The 27,794-nt window shown below is 39.6% G+C and overlaps 2 protein-coding genes across 7 annotated transcripts in view; one reads left to right on the top strand and one right to left on the bottom strand.

The window, feature by feature from the left end:
* The window catches only part of LOC131980729 (eotaxin-like), a 226,883-nt gene extending 210,276 nt beyond the window's left edge, over positions 1–16,607 (bottom strand). For all 6 annotated transcript variants that reach the window (XR_009395240.1, XR_009395239.1, XR_009395238.1 and 3 more), the window contains exons 1-3: positions 16,501–16,607; positions 13,270–13,586; positions 12,926–13,110 (exon numbers count right to left, since the gene is read on the bottom strand). The gene's annotated coding sequence lies outside the window, so the exon portion shown is untranslated. The remainder of the gene's footprint in view (positions 1–12,925; positions 13,111–13,269; positions 13,587–16,500) is intronic.
* A 458-nt stretch (positions 16,608–17,065) lies between these two features.
* dnah9l (dynein, axonemal, heavy polypeptide 9 like) overlaps positions 17,066–27,794 on the top strand; it is a 57,956-nt gene continuing 47,227 nt past the window's right edge. The window contains exons 1-18 of the mRNA XM_059345014.1: positions 17,066–17,148; positions 17,598–17,793; positions 18,153–18,252; positions 18,518–18,729; positions 18,822–19,055; positions 19,302–19,469; positions 19,983–20,099; positions 20,282–20,419; positions 20,683–20,807; positions 21,425–21,620; positions 22,289–22,393; positions 23,025–23,216; positions 23,875–24,075; positions 24,162–24,497; positions 24,627–24,704; positions 24,791–24,846; positions 26,215–26,335; positions 27,013–27,182. Coding sequence (XP_059200997.1) covers positions 17,132–17,148; positions 17,598–17,793; positions 18,153–18,252; positions 18,518–18,729; positions 18,822–19,055; positions 19,302–19,469; positions 19,983–20,099; positions 20,282–20,419; positions 20,683–20,807; positions 21,425–21,620; positions 22,289–22,393; positions 23,025–23,216; positions 23,875–24,075; positions 24,162–24,497; positions 24,627–24,704; positions 24,791–24,846; positions 26,215–26,335; positions 27,013–27,182 — 2,762 coding nt within the window. The 5' untranslated portion in view covers positions 17,066–17,131. The remainder of the gene's footprint in view (positions 17,149–17,597; positions 17,794–18,152; positions 18,253–18,517; positions 18,730–18,821; positions 19,056–19,301; positions 19,470–19,982; positions 20,100–20,281; positions 20,420–20,682; positions 20,808–21,424; positions 21,621–22,288; positions 22,394–23,024; positions 23,217–23,874; positions 24,076–24,161; positions 24,498–24,626; positions 24,705–24,790; positions 24,847–26,214; positions 26,336–27,012; positions 27,183–27,794) is intronic.

Here is a 27,794-nt window from a genome sequence, read left to right as displayed (position 1 = left end):
GAACATTGTAATATATCTTGTGTATACCCTTACAAGCGGTGTAGAAAATGTTAAAGAAATGTTACCAGGTACTAAGTAGGCAGACTGCCTGAGAGACTTTTACGGAAAAAAATGACTTGAGGTCCTTTTCAAACTTGACAGCGGCATATTGAATTGACAAAGCTTTTATGAATCACATACAGTGCAGGAGGCTTAAGATAGAGGGACAGACAAATGTAAAGTGGAGCGAGAGAGAGAGAGAGAGAGAGAGAGAGAGAGAGAGAGAGAGAGAGAGAGAACCATGCTCATACAGTAAATCAGGTCTGACGGAGTGACCTTTGATAGCCCCAGACAGAAAAGGTTACATGAACGGTGGAGAAAATGGGTCTATCTGTCACTTACCAGCTAGCTATAAATGATGTTGTGTGTGGGTATGTGTGTGTGTGTGTGTGTGTGTGTGTGTGTGTGTGTGTCTGTTTGAGGTCAAACGAACAAAGAAAGCGAGGTGTATCATTCTTTCATCCACAGAAAATTAACAATAAATTGTTCTCCATAAAAAATTCCCTTTATATACCTTCTCCTTCACGCTAACTGAAGGATACTCATAACGTGGTGCATACACATTAGCACACAGATCTGTTATATAGATGGTAATGCATAGGTCATCATATTTAAAAGCTTGTTTTTTAACCAGAGAATGTGTAAAAACTCTACAGAATATAAATTGGTTATATGGCATTTGAAATGGCCACAGATGCATCACTTTCAAATAAATATCCACTTTGCTTATGTGTTTCTCCTAAAAACAACACAGTAATGGTATAACCTTTACCCAATTCATCAAATTGTTGCATTTACTGCTTTAAACATCCAGTGTCAGGTGGGTCTTTCCCTTCTGAGTGCTGCTCGGTTTCTAGGAAAGTGAATAATTCTACACATTTGCAACAGCAGAGGATAGTTTAGCATAAAAGAGTACCAATATACACAAATCCCCACAAAATGACTCATTTTACTATCAGAATTTGATTAATTTGATCCAATAATATTAGGAAAGTCTAGAGGGCTGTATGATTGAAGTTGAATCACTGTATTCCCATTCACATTAGTGAAGCACAAGTAGCAGGAGTCTCTAGTGTGCTTGCTCTATGTGCCCATATGGAAGAGGCATAGAGGATCCAGGTACTTTTATGCACAGAAGTCAATTTTTTTTGGCATCATGCGCCACTGGGCAACTTTCATAGGAATGAATAGGGCCTCCAGCAGTGTATCCAGTTCTGTTTATACATCTATGACCACAGCAAAGTATAAAAAAGAAAAAAGCAGATTAGCACCTTTAACGCAGCAGTATAAAATTGAGAAGCATTTGTTGGGTGGTTCAAATCCCAGTTATATATAATTATATCCACAGTCATCAGCACCTCTAAGGCGATTTAATAAGTAAATGCTTTGTTAGAGGGCATGATGGCTGTGCTGAAAAGCTCACCTATTACTGCTGGCAACACTCATTTACATCCCAAGCTACACCAGTTGTCCATGCCCTTGATACTCCCTTAAGTCCCCTATGCCCCTGTAGTGCCAAATGTGCTAAATTAAGCTTACTGTATTTTACAAACCTCAGCGACCCATGCTATCTAATAAACTACTAATGGAGGGAAACAGAGGCAACTCATTAGGAGGCTGCCAAAAGACACATACACACACAAACACACAACTTGAAGCAACTTTCCTCTGGCTCAGAGCCGGCCATTAATGATGTTCCAGCTGGTTTTAACAACTATTTATTTATTGAGGGAGTAATTTTGCAGTGTAGGGAACCTGATGAAGGTGTTTGGGGAATTCTTATGTATTAATCAACCTGCGGTGTTTGTCTTTTTCTGGAGAGGAGAGAAGCAAGGGCAGGGGCTCTTACATTATTCACTTATGTCTATACACACGCAAGCACACCCACACGCATTTCTTGAGTAAACAGAGGGAAAAACGGGCTATTTAAATGGTGACTCTGTGACAATGTACTGTGATTGACAGCAGAAGGAGGGGGTTGATGGGAGGATTCTGTCAGCGACTGATAACAGCTGTCTGCTTCACTCATGAGAGAGACAGACAGTAACTGAGAGACACACACACACCTAAACAGATGCACAGTAATGCACCCTTGCATATATTTCCAATTAAAGTTGCTGCTTGCGTCATTCATAAGTTACGTAATGCATATGGAAAAAGGTAGATTACAGAGTCCATCATGTAAATTTCCATCAGCACAAACAATCCATCGCGGCCTGACACTGCTCTGTACCCCAGATGATAAACAGAGATGCAAAGTTACACATGCACGCGCACACACACGCACACACACGCACACGCACACACACACACACACACAGACTTATTAAACATTCATCGGAGTGAGTTTTGGGTAATGAACGGGAGTCAACAATGAATTATGGATCATATTCTAATGGTTGACTTACCCCTCTCATTACTGGCATGCTAATGTGATTGGGAAACAAATGATTATCAGCTTTATTAGAAAGGGGAAAAGAGCAGGAGAGAGCTGGGGCTCATGATCCCCAGGACACCCCCTGATGGGTTCACCTGGAGGGATGAACGAGGTGGAAAATTGAGATACACGTAGGGAGGGAGGGATCATTTGAGGATTTTGGACTCCATCCAAGGTCTTAAAAAACATTTTTATTTAATATTTGTATTATTAACATTAGTCTCACACATAGCTCAGCATGGTAGAACACCTCATCAATTACACTACAAATCTCATTATTAATTAACACATTTAACTGTTTTGTATTCAGTCTGGGTTACTTCTAAAGATATTTCTTGCCGCAAATGTGTTAAAAAAAGGCAAAGTATTGCATAATGAATTCCACTCTGCAACACAAAATGCATTTAATAACAGCAGTTCTGCACCAATCTGCACAGACCTACAGCTCCCAACTGATGTAATACATTGGAGTGCATGCATACACACCCTCAGGCATTTATCACAGCACTGGTCAAGGTGGAGACATCTCTGGCAATCCATCTCTCAGCTTATTGGCACCAAAAGACTCGCTTTTATGTTTTGCCCAGAGATTTATGAGTGACTAAAGGCGTGCGTGTGTGTGTGTCTGTGCATGAATGAATACATTAGCAGCATATGCACACCTCGCAGTCTGAAAGGGATCAGGTTGATGTGCTTATTGACACCTCATCTCCCCTCACTTCTTCCCCTCGCCATGTCCCTTCTCCCCTCCCACCGTCCATCTATCCCTCAATCCATCACCTTCCTTTAAAAGCCTGTTAGGAAACCCAATACCTTTCATTAGCACAAAAAGATTAGCTTTTTAGCAGAAAGAGTGTGTGTATATGTGTCTGTGTGTGTGTGAGCGAGGAAACAGTGGGTGGGAGGGATAAATAAAGATAATCAAGGATGCCTGTGCCAGACAGCCACTTAGCTTAACCTGCAGTGAGCTGCTGTGCACGTTCAAACACGAGCCCACACTTACACTCAGGGTTGCAAGACATTACACACATCGCAACACAGATATTGAAGGATTTGGAACAGTTTGAAGAGTTTCATTCCAAAATAAGATACCCACCATTTGGGAGAACTGACATTGACTCTTGCAAATTCATTGCTGGCATGAAAGTAAAGCCGGTTATGGATTATAATTAAAGTTATGAGTCATCTTAATCCCTTTGCTTGAAAAATACGTTTTTTGATGATACCATCGTTTGAGTGGTTGAAATGGTAACTGATGTATTTAAGATAGTATTAAAATGGGATGAAATAGCATGAAAGGCATCATCAAGTCATTGATTGAGAAGGAAATCATATTGTACTTTATCTTAAATAATCCAACATAAACATAAGATCTTATATTTGAGGTTCATTATTGCTTGAATGTCAGCTAACTTTCAATACAAGCAGCTGAATATTGCTGCACAAACTCTGTCATGTTCCTCTGAGGTTTTTATTTTTTGTCATGTGTTATTCTTTGACCCTAAGACTACGACGCCACACAATGTGCCTCACTCTTTCTTGGGGTTTCTTCAGGCAGAAGTTCTGTACAGTATTGATACCAGGTACTTATTGGTACCACCTCGGTTGAGGTTCCAAGTGAGCTGAACAGATACAACGTGGAGTTAAAACACTGCAGATCACTGATTGGTCAGAGAGAATCGTAACTAACACAACACGGAACAATCTGCCCGCAGTAGCGACCGCATTTTTATTATTCACTGGAACTAGATATGTAAAAAGGCAGCCCAAAAAAAACCAAACATGATAAGTTGACATTTTTTCTGTTTGGTTGCAGATGCTGGATGGAGGAACATGCACTATGCTGCTTTGATGACAGTGTTGCAGCAGTTTTACACGGCACCACTATGAAGATATAGGCCCCGTTTACATGAGGACGCTTGCGGGTAAAAACGACAAAATATTTTATCGGAAGTGCCTTTCGTTTAGACGGTGACATCGTTTTTGGGGCTTAAAAACGCAAGAATCTGAAACCACCCTCCAAAGTGGAAACGTTGAATCTGCTCCGCCGTAGCATGTCCGTCTACACTGCCAAGACATAAAACTCTGCTCAGATCTGCTCATGTTATGTACGCGTTTACGTCACATACATGTGCCAGTACAGGAGAATAAACAAACATGTGGGATTATTTCCATGCATCGGACATTCAAGCTACTCTGGCAGCTCTAATACATTTACAGGAGTCTTTCCATGAAATGTACAGGATATGTACAGATAGTATTGCTGTACAGAGAAGGATCTGTGATTACCTCTATCAAATTTTGGACCGACCAATTGGTCGGAGGCGAGCCAGACGGCTTTGGACGACACCTGGGAGATCTAGTCGATAGTGGGATAACTTTGTGGAAGGAGTAGCTGATGAAAATGCGTGGCGTGAAAACTTCTGCATGCCCAAAGATGCTCTTATCGCTTTAAGTGATGCTGCCTGGCATGCAAACCCAATCCAATTCCACACACTATTGCATCACCGCATGCACACAGATTTCCTCCCGAAAATGCTTGTCTAAACGAGGAATAAAAAGTGAAGACGCGACACCACTTTTGCGTCTTTTGTTCAGACCGTCATCATGTAAACGTAGCCTCAGTCCTGCCTAATCTGAGGGGGTTGTATCTGCAGTTGAAAATAAATCCGAGAAAGCACCTAGTGACAAAAGTGAGAGTAGAGTCGAGTTGGTCCGACCCATCCATTGTAAATGAGGCATATTTGTTCTTTAGCTCTGTCTGCCATTTGATGCCAGGCAGGAAGTGTGCAGTGTGTTTATCAGAGCTTTTGTGCTATTAATAGCTGCATGCTGCTAATTGAACTGTGGCTCATGACGGTAGTGAGACTGAAGCGAAACAGTTACCTTTTGGGCTGTAAAACCAAACAAAAAAGTGAGCTGAATGACACAACTCTCTGCATAGCTGAGGGGAAGGCAGCTCATAATTCTCTGTGGTTCATCACTCAGTCAACATTGAAATATTGATTAGTGCACCTTTAACTTTCATCACTTAAATGAAGCACATCTTGAATTTTTTTGGCTTTATATAGCTATGTCATGTAGTTAACTAGATTATTTATTAGTGTTTTAAGATGCCGCTAATTTGTTCCATGCATAATCAATACAGATTTTTAGGTACATGTCGATTTAGAATATGTCTTGAAAACAATGTGCAATGTTTTGAGGGTTTTTTAAAGGCCCACGGTGCAAAGCAATCTCTCTTGGGAGCAATAAAGGTTTTCATTCATTCATAACAGAGTCTGAGGGAGAAACACTCCCACCCACCCACACATACACACACACACACACTCATTAGGCACATTTTGAGTAATCTTGAAGGACTTGCCATCAGTAAAAACAATACCGATGCATTCCCCTGGGATAGGACAGCAGTCTTATTAATCTATCAGACAAACACACGCACGCACAGACACACACACACACACACACACACACACACACACACACACACACACACACATAGCACAAAACACATAGTTATTTAACCCACTATTTCCCTGGAGAGAGGGTCTTTAACAGTAACAAAGCAGCATCCAGTCACTTACATGCTTTTCCCCCGGTGACTCCTCTTTCCATAAAAACAATCTGGAGAACAAGATTACACAAGCACACACGCACACACTCACTCATACGCTCACACACACATGCCTTCACCTAATACCCATCAGCTTTTGGGACAGAAGAAAATCTATATTTCATCTGAGTAGCTGAGGTGTTTGTGCACACGCTGAGTTTGTTTGTCATTAGGCCTAACCCCTGTGGCTCACCTAATCAGGTTGCTGTGTATGTGTGTGTGTTTAATTCTGTCTGTAAGGGTTTGAGAAAAGCCGAATATGACTGTGTGTGTTTGTGTATGGTCGACAAGTGTAGAGGAGCGGGAGGTGTGGGAGACGGAATCGTGCAAACACACTCTCGAGGCCGAATTAAAGTTATCGATCAGCCATGGCATGCTCTCACACAGAGATCAAAGCTTAACCCTGATCAATGACTAATCTATTTGTTTGTTTGTGTGTGTATGTGTGTGTTTTTTCATGCTCAATATCTCAATTTCCATCATACTAGACAGATGCATTAATATTCTTAGACTTCACATGTTTTATAAGCTGCGAGCTTAAGTATTCATCTTTGATGTTAACAAGACTACAGCCATGCTAGGGGCTCTGTGAGGCTGCACCATCATGCTTTAGGCAGCTAATGTGCTCATAATAACAATTTTGACATGCTGATGTTTAGCATGTTTAATGTTTATCATGTTCATTATTAATTGAGCATGTCGGCATGCTAACGTTTGCAAATTGGCACTAAACACAGAGTGAAGCTGGGGTTCTGCAAGTTTGGTTATAATCCAGAAGCATTACACAAACAACAAGAGCGCCCAGAGAGTGCAGACTTCCACCAAGGCCACAGCCTATCTCATAATATTATTGCAAGTGAGAAAGGTGTATCCACCCACAAAAACCATACCCAAAAGGGCTCTGCAGTAGACTACAAACACCCTGAGATAACTGTGTGGGGGGCAGCATGAAGCCTTTTGCTCCTGACCAGCCAACCTTGCCTGTGGCCTAAACTCTGCACTCAACCAGCAATTACTCAGAGTTTCCCAAAGAATTTCCAGGGCAAAGCCTTCCACTTTCCATACAATAACAATGGAAGAACAAGTGTCTTTTTGCTAGTAAGGACATCGGACAGCACCGCAGTTAACCTATATGCAACATTAAACTAATTGCTGGCCACTGCAATAATTGCAAATGAATGGCGGCAAAATGACAGACAATCAGACTCTGTGCCCTACGATTTTATTCATCAGAGTGAAACCCCAGTCTATCATTTCCCCTCTGTCTACCTTCATTAGCACATCTTCACATGTAATGGCCGAGCGCTGTGGCAGCCAATCAGACAGTTTAATGTAGTCATTTGAAAGGAGGTTGGTGGTACAGTTAGTGTGTCAGTGTGTCTAATTCCCTGCTTTGTTCTCGGACATATTTTAATAGAACCATGGAAATGTACGGTTCCTTTCTGCTCATTTAGCTAAATCACTGAGCGTGTTAAAGATATAGGGTACAGTATGGTATTACTCTATATTTAATCACATCATGGGGGGAGGTAAATGTCTTTGAGGTGACACAGCTCTGCTCATGAGCTTCACTTATCACACTTCTTTTAAAAGTTAAAGAAAGTGAGATATAGTAGTTTTTTCTTTTTTCCCCCCATCTCCTCTCCAAGTCTCAGTGCTCCTAAAATGCTATCTACCACTGAGGAAGCCCAGATATGTGTCATTTGTATTTGTTGAGAGGTTACCCATGAGTATTTCAGGCCTCCTTTATTGTTTTATGGTCTTAATATCTCTGAGGTGAGAAGACGATGATAAATCAATAGAAACAATACTTTCTCTCTATGTCAAAAACCAAGGGAACACTCAGAATCTGTGCAAACACGCTTCCTCTGGTTTGTGTGTTCTAGTATCTATGTGAATACCTAGCATAGCAAGATGCTTACTATATGCCCACAGTGGAGTTGTGCCAAATCCAATTCAGCTATTGACAAGGAGCACACATAATACATGTCTCCCCAGAGCTTATATGGGTATTCATAAGCAACAAGAGGATGAGGCATGGGAGAATTTTGAATTAGACCATCTCTGGGACATTTTCTGGAGCCTGGTAGAGAAACAGCACCATCTACAGGTTTTAACTGGAAACTCAACAAAAAACCTCCCCCCTCATACAGGGAACGTTTTGTACCCAACTTAAAATTCCAGTGCATCTCTTTGTCTCAGCAAAGCTTAATGAGCCTCCTGAGAGCACGCCCAGGTGAACTTGCTGTAAGAGGAAACTACCTGTGTCTACCACAGCACAGAACAATGCTGTCCTTTTTTTTTTTTTTTTTTTACATAAAATACTGTATCTGCAGATTTCGGAGGGGACGCTGCAGCACTTTGCCGTCGAAATAAGGGTGTTCTCTTACACGGAGTGTCGACTTCGGAGTGTACAACATCCTGGAAGTGGTCAGCATGGACTCAGCGTTTCTCCACACAAGTTGCTGGGGTCCCCTCAACTAGAGAGCACAATTGAGCACACACTTGATACACTCAGAGGAGAGCAAGCTCAGGACTTAAATTCACAAACACACATCCTGGGAGATTGGCCATGCTCTCTAACCCCTTCCTGTGTACACGGACCTGCCTCTCAAATATCACTGAGTCCAGACAGAGGGGAAAGACCTTTTCAGAACAAAGGAGAGGTTTGATAAGGAAGAGCTTGCTGGTGACACTCTGCCTTTTCTCCCAACTACAAAGAGACCGCCTGCCCCCGGTGGCTCGTACGAATTGTCCCCCTCTCTTGACTCATTTGAAATTGAAGAAAAACACCAAAGATATAGAAATGGGAAAAAATCTATGGACAGTAGAGGAGGAGATTTTGAAGTGTGTCAGATTGGAGTGATGAAAGGGGGGAGAGGAAAGTTGCAGAGTGGTCGGGGTGAACAGACAGAAAGGGGAATAGTAACAGGGGTTTTAGAGCAGGGGGATTAAGCAGAGTCACCTTGACAAAAGGGGTCAAATTTCATCCATAACTGACTCTCTTTGTAAGGTGCCTGAGGAGTCAACTAACTGCTTACATTGGCTGCGTTTCCATTCACAAATCTATATGGGAATTTTAAAGTATTGTATTAGAAAAGCATCATAAATCCAGTAAACTTGCCTTTAACGGTTGATGTACCAAATGGTATATTACTGGGAACAGTTAACTCACATGACTGATCAGCTGTTTCCACTGTTGCCATCTTCAGGGATAATAAATTATTTTGACCTAAAAGGGCCAATACCAACCAAATTCCTCAAGAACTTTCTCCAATCTTTTTTCGTACATGGGTAAGATTGACAAGGTGACTTGTTTTGTTTCCGGTTCGTAGTCTTAACTTCACCACTTCAGCACCATCTTCTGACAAAACATGACAAAACTATTCTGTAGCCTTGTTTATTTGTTCCAAACCAGTTGTTGAAAACACGTCTTAATTCTCATTTCTTCTTCGTGACATCTCTGAAGCATGCTTTAAAATGCCTTGGCAATTGACGGACATGGCTATTTTCACACTGTTACTCCCAACAATAAAATAGCGAACTGCAAAATTGTACACAACATTATCATCAGATCAAATGCATATTATAATGTGGTTTGCTTGCTCTAACAAACTCCACCGAGCTCAGCCAAGAGTGCTTTTATGCATGTGTTTGTGTCTGTGTGTGTGTTTCCTAAAGAGCTGGCAGCCATGCAGAGGTATGAGAGAGACAGATGTGTGTGTCGGTCATTACTGTAATCGCTCCATTTACTTCATCTACCCTGGGAGGGACGGCTGGTCAGCACCATCTGGACACACACACAAGCACACAAGCACATACATGGCAATTGCCAGCCATGGTAGGGTTTCATGGGTAGTCAGCCAGCAACAGGAGGCAAGCTTTGAAATGATCATTACGTGTGTGTGTGTGTGTGTGTGTGTGTGTGTGTGTGTGTGTGTGTGTGTGTGTGTGTGTGTGTGTGTGTGTGTGTGTGTGTGTCTGTGACAGTGTGCATGCATTTGCCATCTTTGTCACTGAATCAGTTTCTCTCTTTCCCCGGTGACATTTTTCTCTCTGCTTTTCTCCTCTTGCCCCCCTCGTCTCTATTCTCCTTTTTCATCCATTTCTCTGCCTCCCATGAGTCCAACTGCTTCCGTAATACATGAATCTACCGTGTTCCCCCGAGACTACAAGACAAAATGAAAAAAGGCCGCAGTGAGAAGCACCAAAGTGCAGACTTGTTCGAGACTCTCTGCGCCTGAGGAGACGACTGCCGCCATGGTGTGTGTGTGCGCTTCAAAGATACAGAGACCTAAAGCTCATCTACATGTAATTTCCTCCCCTGACTGAGGACAGGGAACGGGTGATGAGGAGACGAGTGGTTGAGGGGAGAGACGGAGAGCGAGCCCGGGCTGAAGCTCCGGACTCAAGAGCGGCGGTCTGATCGTCAAGCAACACGTAGCCATGGCAACGGCAAATGGAGAGAGCAAGGAGGAACAAGAGGAGGAGAAAAGAAATGAGGGAGACGCTTCAGGTTAAAACTACATTGCTGAGAGATTAAAAAAGAGTTTAGCTGGGTGCTTTGCTATGCTACATTGGAGCAGAATATTACATCCACTTACAGGTGATATTTCAGTTACAGTGAAGAGCTGGGAGTTTAAATATCGCCCGAGGATACGGTTTTCCATTTGCCCTCTTACTCTCCTGTTTACATTACTCAGCAATGACTGTTCAGAACTACTCGTGAATATTTATCACCAATAGTCAGCCAAGTACATATCTCTAGTCTGCTGTTGCTCCTCTGCTCCTTCATCACTCTATTCTCCGTCTCATTTGTATTCTATAAGCTTGCTGCCCCTCCTCAGTCTCCAACCCGGCATATACCCTCTCTTTTTTCTCCCCTTTGTCTCTCCATTGGCTCCCTCTCCTTCTCCTCTTGTCCCCCCCCCCTGCCCCCCAACCCTCATTGTCCTAAGATCTCTTTTTTTGGCCTCCATCCTTCCATCCCTACAGAGCTGTGCTGACATTGGGCATGAGGTCAGAGAGATGGGCAGTCATGCTCCTGCTGTCAGCAGGCTCAAATGGGCTTAGATACAGTGTGTGTGTGTGTGTGTGTGTGTGTGTGTGTGTGTGTGTGTGTAGGAAGACACCCAAGGGACTCCCTCACTAGCCCTAGGCTCTGGACAGGCTTGCACACACAAGCTCCATACATTCAATCACACCACACTTTTGTAGCCATATCGTAGCATGCATACATTAAAACCAAAAAAATGTGTCCTTACATACCATATAGAGGACACTCATTCAAGCTGTATGACGCACACACACAAAATAAATAGTGTAAAGAGCATTCACAAAAGGCAAACACACATGCATTCACTTGTGCAAACAGAGTGAGGCATGGAATTACAGATTTCAGAAAGGACAAATTCCCTTGGAGAACTGCCATGGATTATTGGCTGGTATGGCCAGTGTTGCGAACAATGGAAACATTCACTGCTGATGAATGCTGAACACTTATGTTAAGAATAAAGACATAAACCTCCAAAGATCATATACATCCATTAAGCATATATGTCATGCGAAATGAAAAATTGCTTCCATGAATTGAATCTAATGTTTAAGGCAGACATTAAGCCAAAATGGAGTGATTACAGGAAATGAAGTGGCTGTATGAACAAGAAAGTATCTTGTATGATCTAATGGGGAATGGTTAAAGTGCGTTAAGACACTAAGGGGGTAATAGAAGGGATGAGGACATTTCACAGCTGTTTAATCATAAGGTTTTGACAAGCCTTCAACTGAGGGGATGCCTGTATCATCCATTTGTAGGCATTGCATAACCATATATATGGATATGACCATGAGGTTAGCAATACACTCAAATGTCAGACATCCCAGAAAAGCACAGCCTTCAGTTAGTCAGGTTTAAATTGGGATGTGATTACATTTATATATTAAGGTTAAACTCAGAAAGTAAAGGATCTTTAAAAGGGTAATCATTGCTGTGGTATTTTAAGTAACACAGTTAGAGAAATGTCCCATTTTTCCACATTTTTATATAAATGGCATAACATGTGTAATAGGATGTCATGGCTAGGGTCACTTTGGATTACAGTTGAGGAATGCCATCAGAAACACTGTACCACACTGCCCCCATGCGGTGAGGATTCACATAGCAAATAAGAGAGGGTACACAAAAGACCATATCTGCTGTATTTACATGAATTTGATTAGAAAGCCTTTCTCTGTTTTCAGTAGATTTTACCACATTTTCTTCCACATATAAAAGGGATAGTTTGGATATATTTCAGTGGTCTTGTATGTAACCGTTGTCAATGTATTACAGCAGATAGAAGTCAGCAAGCACACAGTTTGGAGAAACAAGACAGGAGTACCGAAGCACAGAATCTGAGCAATGTACTGCTTTGAATGGGGGCAGCAGCAAAACATATTTTAGCCACTCAAAAATAATAATAATAATAATAATAATAATAATAATACATTTTAAAAAACAATATGTAGCTGCCTTAATTGTTTAGTTTGTTTATGTTATTTTGTGACTTTGGTGTTTAAAATGGTCCCACAATAACACAAACACACTAAATGATCTAGGCAGTACTAAACCATTAACTCATGTGTTCTGCGAAGTAAAATGACTGTTTTTGTCAATGGAGTCTGGTGGCTTTGAAGAGAGCATACAACAGCTTCAGTTCCCCCCATAAACCTTAACAGGGCTGTCTAACAGCAAGGTAAAGCAGTGAAAATATTGTTAATATATGGTACACTTAAACTAGACCTAGACTTTAAACTATAACTAATAAAGTGCATCAGAGTTGTTATATCATTACCTGTCCTGGAGGTGTCACTGTAGTTAGGTCTCCTCTGAAGGCTCAGGTTACAGGATAGGGTTTCAGGCCATACAGGCTTCACAAACAGCCTCCACCATGAAGGATAATGAAGACCAGCCCGTGCGTTGTCACAATGGCCTATCCATCAAGGTGTGTATCACTTTTCCAGGTGATAGCCCTCAGAGCTTGAGAAGAGAGAAGAAACAATAAGTTGGGACAGTAGAAGAAAGAGCATCATTGTTATGATTGCAGAAACATCCATTTATAGCAACTAATCTTTACAAGAAGGATTGAGGTGAGTTTGTACTTTTTATCTCACTCTACACGCTACACATGCTACACACCAAATCCAGTAGTAGTAGCTTATGTCTTCTTCCCGCCAGCTGAGTTTTCATGGCTGAGGCCACAGGCACGAGCAGTAGCAGCGGAGGTAGAGCCAGTGGAGGGTCTGGAGGAGTGCGAGTCCCCCAGGAGCCCTCTCTCAAAGCTGGGGTGGTCATATCAGACGAGAGGGTAGACTTTCTCCGGGAGCAGGCCTTCTGTGTGCTGAGAGTGAAGACGGATAAATGGAACCGCTTCATCGGAGCAGAGGAGAACCAGAAGATTATACTGGATTTCCTGGACCACATCTGGACCAACAGACTGCTGCTCTTCACTGGACCTGGAGGGACATTGCATGCAGGGGACGCTCAGGTAAGAAATACACACAGACCAAAGTTAAATAAACACAGGCGTAAACTCAGTTTATATTATGTTTAGGCATCTGCTTTCAGAAATGTGTCATTTTCTTTTTTCCATCTCCCCATCTTGGCCAAAGTCAATTCCGTCAGTAAATACAATTATGGTTATAGCCTTGAGTAAATATTTGTATGGTTCATCTATTGTTTTCTGCATGCACTGTATGTTAGACATTCTGTATACTAATTCCCCTGAGGTAAAGATACTGTGCATACGTGCAGAGTAGCTGATGATGAGGCTGGTCTGTTTCGCTGGGTGGCGTGAAGACACAATTCATCAAACAAAAAATAGCTTAATTCCTCAAATCCTGAGTATATAAACACATTCATGCACACACAACTACAAACTGAAAAGTGCATTTAGCTTTTAAACATGACAATAACCTGAACTATACAGTAAGTCTGTAGCAAAATCTCCTAAGCTTGTGATCTACACTCCATCTAACGTACACATTTTGAAATAAGTCACTACTTATTTCTAGTGCTTTCAATGCGGTTGAAAGCATTCCTACTGTTTTTGCATCTGTGAAGACGTCCCCACCATGGAAGACCAAACTACTGTGTGTGCTAAAGAAAGGCGTAAAGAGAATCGCCCGGCAAGGATTCAGGCATCAACTGCGGCTGGGGGAAGTGCCAGGATACCCCATGGAGCATCTGCCTGTAGTCATCTCTGAGGTGGGCTAGTGTGTGTCAGTGTGTGTGTGTGTGTGTGTAAAGAGACCACACTAATACAGATAAGTGGGTATAAATATTTGGGCAACTCAGAATATTGGTGGACAAAAAGACTAAAAATAACTAGATACATTTACTAAGTACTGTATTTAAGTACAATTTTGAGGTGCTCTTAACTTGGGTATTTCCATTAATGTAACTTGATACTTCTACTCCATTACATTTTAGAGGGTAATATTGTACTTTTTACTATACTTCATTTAGCTGACAGCTTAAGTTACTTGTTACTTTTCAGGTGAAGATTTAACACTTTTATAAAATTAACTCCATCACAGTATATTTAGTAGTTAACAGTAAAATGCTGTCTACATAAATGAATCAAAAATAATATTCCAACATTTAGTATTTTTACTTTTTAGTACATTTTGATGGCGATACTTTTGTAGTTTTAAGTATTAATTGCAGGACTTTTACTTGAAGTGGAGTTATTCTGCAGTGTGGTATTAATATTTTGACTAAGGGAAGGGATCTGAATACTTCTTCCACCACTGTTGCTGCATAAGTGCTAGTGGTGGAATGTAACTAATTACATTTCCTCAGGTACTGTACATAAGTACAATTTTGAGGTACTTGTACTTTACTTGAAGTAATGTTATACTTCTACTCCACTACATTTTGGCACTTATTGTACTTTTTACTCCACTACATTTAGCTGACAGCTGTAGTAACTAGTTACTTTTTGGGTCAAGATTTAACATGAAAAACATGATACATTTAAAGTGATTAGATTTTTTTTTAATGATACATCATAACAGTATAAAAGGTAGTTAAATGAGCCCTGTCTTTACAAAATTAAAATACTGCTTATATAAATGCATCAATACAAATAATTCAATAATATATTTGGAATATATAAAACAATCTGAGTGGGTCAAATCTGCATAACGAGTACTTTTACTTTTGATACTTTAGGTATATTTCAATGCCGGTACTTTTGTACTGTTACTAATGTACAAACAGTACAGAGTCAAAAGTACATTTAGTGGGGACTGTTTTCAGGTGTGGATTTATAAACATTTGATGTAAAACGAAATTTAAAGCAGAATTCAAGGGGTATGTTCACAAAAAAACTCAAGTTTATCATTAAATATATTGTCTTCTGTTTTCATTTGAATATGAAGCTCAATCATTTCCTTAAACAGTTAGGAATTGTAGTTACATAACAGTTTTGAATGCAGGACTTTTACTTGTAGCAGAGTAGATAGAGAAAACTTCATACTCGTTAAAACTGGACAGACCATGATTTTTTAACCTAAAGATATTATCTCAAAATTTGAATCTAATAACAAAACAGTATGCTTGATAACAAATCTTATGCTTCTGATTGGTAAGTTTCACATCCGCAAGATGAAGTTTTCCAAATCCCTCCCCAATTTAGTGTTTTCACAATAGAATTGACATTTTATATCAAACCTTTAGAGTTGATGTCAAATAAGATGTCATACACTTTTAAAAAGCTTATTCAAAACCCCAGAATAATATAAAGGGAAGCACCTTATACCCTAGGTGCCTTGTTATGTTATTATTTTATTTATATATACATAATTCTACAGATACTGTAACTGACATTTTTCTTTGTATGTCTCGTTTATATACTGAATGCCTGTATTTCCTTCATTGTTAATAAAGATCTGAAAGGGAAAAAAAACTTGTAGTAGAGTAATTTCACAGTGTGATATTAGTACTTTCACTGAAGTAAGAGATCTGAATACTTCCTCCACCACTGTTGCTGCATAGGTGCTGGTGTGTGTGCTGTCAAACGGTCTGAACCATGAGGACTGGCCTCGGGTGGTGTCTGATGACATCCACAGGCACCTGGAGAAGCTGAGGAGCAGGGTGGTGACTCTGAGGGGCCGTGCGGAGGGACGGACCCTGCTGCCCCTGCCGCTGTGTGTGGAGAGGGCCCGGCCTCAGGACATTGTGCTGAGGTCAGTGTGTGTGCTGGGCTAATAGCCTAGCTAAATGTCGACTTTTCATGGGTTTTTTCTAACACTATAAAGGTGTATCGAGTGTCGCTATTTACTAAGACTAAATATGACACGCAAACACTTGCGTAGTTGAAACTTTTTTTTTTTTTTTAATTCAACAAACTATTTTACAACTCACCTTAATAACGTTTTCTCCAATTACCTGTCCGAGTTGCAACCGCTCTGTTCAACAAGTGGCCGGAAGTCGCATAGCTTCTTCCCGCTTGACAGTAACAAAATAAGATAAAAAAATTAAAATGTAAAAAATTTCCACTGAAATGAACAGTTAAGACTAATTCGAATCCCCCTTTTTGAAAGCAGCATTTAGACTGTTTTATGTGTTTTATTTTTGTCTATTTATTTTTGTATTTATTTTAATTTTATTTCAACTGCTCTGAATTTACAATATTGATGTTATTATTATAAGTTTTACTGTTGATTGATGTTCACCTAGCATTCTTATGCAAGGTATGTACTGTGAAAAACGTGCCAGAAATGTTTATTCTTGTAATTTTCAATAAAGCATTGGGGGGGAAAGTAACAAAATAAAATCAATATATTATAATAAATAATTTTAATTCAAATTTGTCATCAGTTTCACTTAGCTTATGGTGTTTTATGATATGTAATAAAATTACAAGAGTTGTAAATAAAAGAGCAAAATTTAATGATAAACAACTTCCGGGCGACATCTTTTTTTTACGATTATAGCTTATTACCAGAGTCACAACCATGATAGAGAGTATTTGAGGTACTTTCTTGAAGATGAAATGTCTTTACAAATGTGGTAAGTTTTTTCAGTTGACCTACAGGGTTTGAAAGTTTTGACATTTCTCATGTAGCTAGAGCTAACAACCATTTGTTTTCGTCAATGTAATCTGCCTATTATTTTCTCAAATAGTCAATTAATACTTTGGTCTATACAATATCAGAAAGTAGTGAAGTATAGTAGTGCTGCATGCAGGCTAGTTTTTATAAAAGAAACATACCTGCCACTTGCTTTTGCATAATGTAGAGAGTAAGATTCATGGTCAAATTTACGGGAGCATATATAATACTATTTTTAAGTCATAAATGGGTAAGTTGTTAATACCCAAGCAAGACATTAACATTGCTATTTACTTGAATATTATTTTATTCCTGTTTGTTGTTTGCCTACTTTACTTTCTTCTTCCAAAGCCCATATTGCCAATTTTATCCACACCAATCCCCCTACTCGCTCTGTGTCTCCTTCAGCCCCACTGGTTGGCCACTGGACCGTGGCTTGTTATACTCTATAGAAACTTTGATAGTTCAGTGGTCTGGACAGATATGGAACATCCTGAAGAAAGACTCTGGTATGTTGCTCCTCCAGGGGGACCACCCAGGCCCCAATGTGGAGCTCCAGTTTTGGACAACTCAGCGGGAAAACCTGCTGGGCATCCAGTCGCAAGTATGACACTGGTTCTGTGGAAGTTTGCAGGGATGCCATCTGTTTAAATTGTAAACTGAAAGTTCAAAAGTTTTAGTTTAGATGTGTGTTTAGTTCATAAAGTAAACACATGAGACTGTCGTTATTCCTCAAAACCACATCTTAAAAGGCGAGCATTATAGCATACACTCCACTAATGGCCCCAGCAATAAACATTGAATTGAATCTGCACATTCCTGAAAATGTCAACAAAAATTGAACATTATAAACTTTGTGAAGGTAGAATTTATAGCAGAGTTGTTAAATTACAGTAGATGTACAGGTGTAACTAATAAAATGGCCACTGAGTGTAAATCCGACTACAATTTCCTTGTTTTCAGATCCAGAGCCCTAAGGCGGAGCACATCATGGAGATTCTGAGAAAAGTCAAGAGCAGTTACTACTCCTCCTTCATGGAAATCTGCCTCAAAGTCAACGAGGGTAGATCAGCATTACTCATCATTTGTCAGTGCTAATAAATTGATTTAGTCATTCTGTCATTTCGTCTCCCACAGCCCAAGAACTCATCTAGGTCAAGTAGTTATTATCCAATTATATACTGCTCTTACATCCAGAGTTTACAGCAATTAGTATTCCTTCACTTTTTCAGTTTTCTCCAACTCTGAGTCCAAAAATGGTTTGTAATTAGTCTAATAATTTCTTGTGTTTTGCTTTCCATTTCTACTTCTGTTTGTGATAATCATAGCGGTGCTGGAAGCAGAGGACATAGATCTGTATCTACGACCTCTGAGGAGGCTGATCAGCACCTTAGAAGAGAGGAGTTTCCCACAGGTAGATGCTCTACTGCCTCCTCTTTTCCACACTCTCTGTCTCATCTGGAGCCGGTCCCAATACTACTGCACACCACAACGAATGGTGGTCCTCCTGCAAGAGTTCTGCAACCTGATCATTGAAAAGGTACAGTGAAGCATCTCTGTGTATGTATAGAAGAGAGGGAGACAGAATATCTAACTGTGGTCTCCTTAATATGATTGTGTGTCTGTTTCCAGGCCTTTGCTTACCTCATCCCAGAAGAGCTGTTTAAGATGGAGCTTGAGGAGGGGGTGGAGAGAGTCCAGATCACCATCTCGGTTCTGCGCACCTTCAAGCAACTGTTTCACACTCACCGGCAGCGGATCCCCAAGTACTACAAACATGGCGAGACCATAAAGCCGTGGGACTTTCCGGCTACTCTTGTGTTCCAGCGGTCTGACCGCATCATGGAAAGGCTGTTTATGATCGAGGTGCATGGTTTGACAATCACAATTATGTTAGTGTTAGTTTTATTGAAAGATTAGGAATGTTCACATCTGGCTGATATTCCTAAAAGAAGAGCAATTTGCCTCAAATCAAACCTCCACTTCTGCCAACAAAATCCAATTAATTGAAATGCTGTATATTCACTATGAATGTATATTGTGTACTATCTTTATGGTTACCTCCATTCTATCACCCTGACCCATCAGTGGCTTTTCTCCTCTCATCTGTAGGAACTTTTTGCAACCGCACTGGACTTTCTGAAACTGGAGAAGGTTGAACTGGGTGGATCCAGAGGGAAAGTCCTAAGTGAGGTGGTCTTTGGCATGAGCGAGGAGTTTCATGACCGCTGGCGCGCCCTCAGAGAGAGCAAATACGACCCCCTGGACTACACTAACGATGTGAGGCCTGGTGAAATTGTTGTCTTTGGTATCACACTGCTGTGTAATTAATAAGTCCCAAATGGCTGTGATTCAGAGCAATTTATAAGTGGCATTGACAGGCACAGCCAAATAATAAAAATAACAATTAGATGTTATTTTTCTGCCCAGCGGTACAGTAATTGAAAACTAGCAAAGCAAAGTAGTTGCTAAGCAACACAAGAATCAGCAACACCAGTCATTATTAGGCAGTTTATCAATTTTATTTAATTTACTAGATATTTTACACTATTTTACAACAGCTTCTACTGTGACTCAGCCAATTATAGCTGGAACTGAATCAGAAATTGATCTGTGTTTTAATATTGTTTTTTGCAAGTGTGTGCTATTCAGCCAATACTGATCAACTCAGCTAAAGAGAACTTGAAGCACTGCACTGGAAATGTAATGGAATAAACATTCCCTAATAATATAAGTGGACTCAAAGCTCTTTAATCTGGAAAGGGGCTAAAAATAAACCTTATTTCCTTCCAGGATTTTGTGCATCACTACAGGCGTTTCATGGAGCAGAACAGAGATTTTGACCAGAGGCTGGGAACTGTCCTCAATCTGGCCTTCCAGCATTCCAAAAACCTGAAGTCAACTTTTAAGGTACTCTATGTCTGTTACTTGTTGACCCTTTACACGTCACATTACTGTATTTAGAGTTCTACTCAACTGACACCAACTGTGGTCGGAGAGCCAGAGAGTCTCTAAAGTAAATCACAACTATATTTTTGAACATCATACCTCACTGTCCATAAACTGTGTTGTTGTTGTTGTGTGCCACCTAGTTGCTGAAGATTTTCAGCACCCTACTTGAGAGACCCAGAATCCACCAGCTGTTCTCTCCTAACTACAACGTGCTGTTGGAAATGTTTAACCAGGAAGTAGACCACTGTCAGTTAATACTTGATCAACACAGAGATGGGGTAAGAGGGCAGAAATAATATTCTTAATGACTGAGACATTTTAGTACTTACACACTTATTATAGAATACACTAAAACAGTGATATGATCAGAATACAGCCAGTTACTGCACTGCATTATGCCACAACAGGTGATGTCTCAGTTTAATGTGACACATATGGTATTATAATTCAGAATTCAGCTGCTATGAACATCTTTGGAAAACATATGAACTTTAATTTGACTCCATCATTAGCCAAAAACAATTCACCCTTTGTGTTTCAGCTGCGGTCAGGCTCTACTGTCCTGGGGAAGAATATGCCGTCAGTGGCCGGCAACCTCAAATGGTCCCAGGAGCTTCGGAATCGCATCCTCACCAACAGGAGCAACCTCTGCCAGCTGGCCCACATGTACGGAGCAACTGTACTAAATCACACCCAGACACACTTATCTCATGTAACAACTGTCATCCAGCAGATCTGTTGTTGAGTTTTCCCAGATTTTTTTAATTTAGGCCCAACACACACTCATTCAAGTCACATAACTATGAAGAAAGAAGTGGATTTAGCTTCCAGGTCTGAACAGCTGTATCAGTATCCTACTGAATAATACGTACATACTATAAGTGCCTAAAACTTGCATTCTTTCCAATGATCTTTCCAAATATTAATTACCTCAGTTAACATTTTCCTAATAAGTATATGATCCCAATCACTAGTTTCAAGTTTTCTTCAATACAGCACAATGTTTATTTAGTAAATTATTGTCCTGTTTATTGTTAAATGGACAACAAAACAAGTCGAAATCACTGCGACCTCTACTCTCAGAGTAGAAGTGTAGCAATGCATGTCCATGGCACTTTGTATACTTAAATAACTTGTTTTGTGGTGTTTTATGCACTTATTGTAAGTCGCTTTGGACAAAAGCGTCTGCTAAATGACATGTAATATAATGTAATGTTTTTGTGTTTTCTTCTTTGACCCTTTCACAGTGTGTTTTTTGGCTTTTTCCCCCCTCTCTGTTCCAGGCCTTTGGGTAGTGCTGAAGCGGACGATGTCCTACAAAAGTGTGAGCGTGTCCTCGAGGTTCTGGATCAGCACGATGAGGAGCTGTTCTCAGAGTGGACTGAAGGCCTGGAGGAAATCTGTGAAACCCATCTAAAGGAACCACTTCTCACAGTGGACACCGACACAGGCCTGTTCCAGGTCAACTTCAGCCCTGCAGTAAGCACAAAGAAGATGCATTAGACCTATTTAACATACTAATCAGAGTTCAAATAGTGAACAGTGAACTATTGTGGAAAATGTATGACAGACATATGTCATACCACAGTTAAACATGTTGAGGTTGTGTTTAAACTACCAAAAAGAGGTTAAATCATTTTAATATATTTAGTAAATCAAATGACATATATGTCATATATGACATATATGATATATTGCTACAAGCACCAGATATTGATACAGCCTGTATTCAATTCATGAAGGCTTATACATTTGCTACATTTTCTTTTCTCAGCACCCAGTAGCTGGAGTGTCTCAGATACCAGAGGTAGCAAGAGTGGTGTGTTTATCGTAAACAGAGGAACTATTTTGCATGAGGCAGCAATAACCACAGTATGTGAACAGAAAGAAAATTACAAAATGCACTCAACATCAAATCAAAGGAACAAGACAATGTGAAAAGTGCAGCAGCAATGAATATGTATAACCAGCCTCTATAATCCAGGGATAAACAACTTAGCTTTATTCAAATGTTAATGAGATCTCCACTTTAAGATGCTGATCCTATCTATTCAGATTTTTGCTGTCACGGTAAAAAGAAAAGAAAACAATGAAATGCAAGTTTGGAATTGTTTATTACATTTCTCCTCCTTTCTCTGTGTCCCCAGTTGACATCAGTGCTAAGGGAGGTGAAGTATCTGGGCATACTGAAGAACCAAAACATTCCTAAAGCAGCTATCCATCTCTACTCCAAACGGGACAAACTCTACATGGTGGGTGACAAAGCTTCTCTATTTGCAAAGGATATATACGCTAAAAAAAAAATGTGCTGCCCACTGCTCCTAAGCATGGTGTGTTCACTGGTGTGTAAAAAAAAAAGGATGGGTTACATGCAGAGTTTGAATTTCCCCCATTGTGGGACTAATAAGGGAATCTGAATGTTAATATACAGCAGGAAATGTTATTTTGACCTGGGAAAAATACGTATGAAATTATCAGTCATTAATTATTAACCATAGACAGTATAAAATAATTGGACAGAGCTACAGTGACATTACTCATTGGTTTATGGACTATGAGTTTGAAGGACAAGGCCAAACTTTTTTAAATGTCTGTGCCCTTTAGTGTTCACCATGTTAGCAAGGTAGCCACATGCTAAAACATTCCTTGCTTTATCATCTATTTTACTCTAAATGTACCTGTAATTTACTAAGTAAACATCATGCTGTACTGAAGAAATGAAACCAGCGATTGAGAATGTTTATCAAGTTAGTTTTCTCATAGACTTCTATACATTTGGACTTATTTTTATATCCAGTGGTGTCGCCCCCCTGCTGGCAATTAGAAATAATAAAAGTTTAAAGCACCTAAGTCATTGGCTTCACTTTGCATTTTATCCTGTAGTACACACAGACTCTGACTTTGGTGACCCAGTGGTACAACCAGCTCCACAGCACCATCCTGGCTGTGGAGCTGGGACTGGTGAAAGATGAGATGGATGGGACGAGACGACAGCTGGGTCCGGCTCTCCGGGAGCTGACCTGGGCTCAGGATGCCCTATGGGACTACATCCAGAGCACACGAGACCTAGTCAAGGTACTGGACATTTCTCGTGTATTTTAAAGAAATACTGAATTGACGAATTGAAGTAAATTGGGGCCACATGCAACAACCGAACTGAATACATAACTCCCTTTGCGGAGGTTATAAACAAAAGGTGCATGGTGTAATGCAAGTGTGTTTCAGTACTCATCAGTGACACTGCAGTATATTCACACTCCAGTATTCTGCTATATTAAGCGAAAATATCCTTTCTCAGCTGTATTTTGAGCTGAAATATTAGACTTAGACAGACTTTATTGTCATTCAGTTATACATCAAAAAACATGCACATGAATGAAATTCTGTTACATTGGCTCACAGTGATTGTTCTATGAAATGTCATAAATAGAGTATAAATATAGAATATAAAACTGTAAATAGAATATTTATATTGCACAGAAGTATAGCAGCAAGTGTTTTTGTACATATACAATAGACATAACAATATACTATAAAATGTTATAGTTTATTTTAAAGTGTGTTCAATAGGAATTTGAAATGGTTGCCTGCCATTGTAGCATAAATCCTGGCATTCTCCTTTTCTGCTTCAAGCCAGCTTTCCTCAATTACAGCAAACACTCTGCTCTACTCAGCTGTCAAAGAGGGAATATAATTACTTGTTGTAATGGTGTCTCTCTTCTGCTATGGCCAGAGCATTTCCAGTCGTGTTCAGAAGAGTAAAACTAATGTGGAGGCCGTCCAGGCTCTCATGGGGAAATTCAGCCATCGTGCCTTCATTACCAGAAAGAGCCGCGGTTCTACTCTCCTCGTCTTCTCTGACATTGAAGAGAGCGTTTCCAAGCAGCACACTCTCATCACCAGTACAGGGGAGGAAATACACAACCTGCTGCAGGTATTACTTACTCTCTCTTATTTATATACATTATTATGGCATCTGTTTCTCTTAACTCCCTCTCACATTTTTCCGCTGACCTCCAGGAGAGTCAGTCTCTGCTGGGTGTTACAGAGCTGGACAGCAGTGAGTGGCAGGCCTACACAGACTACGTGGACCGGATGATCCTGACAGGCTTCTCCAGCGCTGTACGCTGCTCCCTGCAGTACCTCATGGACAACACAGATGCAAACCAGCGCATCACACCACTGTTTGAGGTCCAGCTGGTACTCAACAGCAATGAGATGACCTTTGACCCCTCGCTGGACTTCAGCCACAGTGGTAATTTTTTTGATATTGTGGATAAGATGGTGTCCAACATAACCAACATGGCGTCCTTCATTCCCAGAGTGGCAAAGCATAAAGAGCTGGATGACTATCAGGTGATGAGATTATAGACACATACACACTCTTTGTACTATACATACACACCACACACACACACACACACACACACACACACACACACACACATCTGTCATATGCTATCTTGTTTCTTCTTTATCTTGTAGTGCGACATAAATGAAATGGAGGATTTGTCAGAGATGTGCCATGTAATCCGCTCACGTGCACGCGCAGCTATTGCTAAGGTGTGTGTTTGTTTTCTGTCCACACATGGAGGCTCATTTGTGGCGCTTACAGGCTTACAGCTGTAAAGATTGTGTTTCTCTTTCAGGTCAGAGAATATCAGGGATCGTTCGCCAGCTACCGCTACCTCTGGACTGATGACAGGTCAGAAGTGTATTGCTCTTTTACTTTTTGCTTTCATAAAATGCCTTTATTACTGAAATAAACACATATAGGTTCTTTTACATTTTGACTCGCCAAGATACAGTCATGGAAAAAAATATTAGACCATTGTTTTCTTCAATTTCTTGTTCATTTTAATGCCTGGTACAGCTAAAGGTACATTTGTTTGGACAAATATAATGATAACAACAGCTGTTATCTAGCCATTTTCCATGGTTTTCTTGATAATAACCCAAATCATTATCAAGAAAACCTTGGAAAATGGCTAGATATCAGCTCTTAAATTAAACTCTTATGACTTATTTTTGTTGTTGTCATTATATTTGTCCAAACAGATGTACCTTTAGTTGTATCAGGCATTAAAATAAACCAAAAAATTTAATTTGGTCTAATATTTTTCCATGACTGTATATCGGAATATGGCTGACACTTGTAACAGATGTTCATTGAAATCCCGCTCATATGTTTTGGTGATATCCAAGACTGGGGGAGTGCTGTAAATGTTAATTCTTTTTTTTTCTTCTTCTTTTTCTGCATTTTCTTTTTTTAATATACTTTTTATCGGCATATAGCATCAGACACAATCTCTTACATTAATTCCAAACGCTTTTTACCGAGATAAGACTTTATGTATGTCTAAAATGTCACATTTTAAAATGTATGACAGATACAGATAAAATAACAGTAAAAGTATAAAGCATGAAACTTGCCTATACCTATTTAACATGCTAAAATATATTTTCTCCAATGTCAATGTGCAATATCTGTAAAATGCAAAGTACTTTCAGTAAAAACCAAACAAACACAAAAATATATATTTATAAAAATGCCAAATAGCAGAAATGTGTGTGTATATATATGATGTGTATAGAATGTATGTAAATGTCTTATTTTTTATATTCTTATTCCATCTTCTATATCTATGTGTTTGTATCTTGAGCTGCTGTGACAACTAAATTTCTCCACTGCGGGATGAATAAAGTCACATCTTATCTTAAATCTTATTTCAAATGAATTTCAGTAATAGCGGAAAAAGTAATAGAACCAATCTCACAGATTGTGATTATATAATACAGTATAATATAACTGAAGCTGGAAAGAAATATCCATAAAACAATCAAATGTACTCTCATTTACCTCACTAATAGCCAGTGGGAAAATACTTTATTAGTGGAACAAACGGTTGCCGCATCACTTGTTTCATAGTTGTCTGATTCAATGCCATTTTTTTGGAGTTGGAAAAGAGAAAAAAATGCTAAATAAGTTATGTTTGTATGGAATAAAAGGATAATTGTTGAAGGAAAGAATTGAAATTAAGTTAAATGAAAGAATTTTTCTCAATTTTCCCAGGTCTGAATTTATGAGGCAGTTCCTGCTATACGGCCATGTGTTAAGTACAGAAGAAGCCGAGCTTTATGCTGACTATGAGCTGAAGAAGAATCCACCCACACTGGAAAACTTCAAAGAACAGGTTTGCTTCTCATATATAGTTAAAATAGCCTTTAACCCTTAGGGCACACCTGGAAATTGAAAACGTCAACCCTGAAGTGTTATTGGAGGATATTACAAGACTTTTTGCAAAATGTTTAATTTTTATATTGCAAATCGAGGTCAATTGAGTCATTATTATTATTATTATTATTTTATTTATTATAGTCTCTTTCCCACAGCAACCTTAAATAGACAATAACACAGCATTTGCATCCATCACTTTATCTTTTACCTTTAAACTATTTATTATGTTTTTAGACTATCTATTACATATGCATTATATCTGAATGTCTTTTTTTAAAGCACCTTATGTATGAGAAGCACACGTAAATTTAGTTGTATACTTCTTTTAATACAATGACAATAAAGGAAAGCTTGAATCTTGTATGATTTACTGATTGGTCAGATGGCACAGAGTCACTATCTGTGATGTAGAGATCCATGTGGTTCTATGAGCTCACAGAGAGCGAGGAGACCTGTTATAGATGTCCGCTCAAGTTACCAAATATGGTTCTTTGCCTGATAAAGGGTTAACCATAATTGACTTGACCACAATTTAGTGTTTTCATTGAGCCGATCGATCAGTGCAACCTGGTCTCTGGTCCTTTCTCCTATTTGAACAATGTCTCTGAATCACTGTATCATCCTCCGTTCCAGATCAACCTATTTGAATCTCTGTATGTGCGAGTGAGCAAGATGGAGGACAGGAGGGTGTTTTGTGGCTGGCTGCAGCTCGATATTAGACCCTTCAAGCACACACTGATGAATGTCATCAAGAGATGGAGCTGGATGTTTAAGGAGCACCTGCTCAACCATGTGAACCAGAGGTAAGATACACTCATATGTTATCACTATAGATTGAAACAGAAACAGATAAATATTATGAAAAAACTGTAGAATACAGTGCCCAGAAAACTATTGTACATGAACTCTACTGGTAAAATGTTTTCTAGTTGTTGTCTAATGCACACAATAGCAAAAAAAAAACATACATATTTCCCAACTTCCTAGCCATGGAGATATTGAACTATGCAGCCAAGGGGAAATACAGGGCTTTTACAGAATAAAGGGACAATTTATTAACCCTCCTGTTATGTTTGTTTCTCAGAAGCAGCAATAGTGTCCGTGGGTCAATTTGACCCATTTTTTAAAAATGCATGTTGAAACTTTTTAAATGTACATTGGAAAGACCTACATATAAAATACAATGGTTTAACATGACATTGATTTTTTTATTTTTTTATTTTACATTTTTTTCTTTTTGAAATCTTTAGTTTTTAAACTTTGAACTGGGTCAATTTGACCTGCAACATAACAGGAGGGTTAAATATTTTGAAGATCATAAAATGCGATGTCTGCCAAGTTCTTGAAGGAGAGATTGTTGTAATACAGAGTCATAATGTAATGTTTCTCAAAATAGCAGCTGCATAAGAATAGCA

This window comes from Centropristis striata, chromosome 11 (assembly GCF_030273125.1).
Source record: "Centropristis striata isolate RG_2023a ecotype Rhode Island chromosome 11, C.striata_1.0, whole genome shotgun sequence".
Taxonomy (NCBI): Eukaryota; Metazoa; Chordata; class Actinopteri; order Perciformes; family Serranidae; genus Centropristis; species Centropristis striata.
Note: the sequence above shows the minus strand (reverse complement) of the source record. Positions and strands in the feature narration are given on the sequence as shown.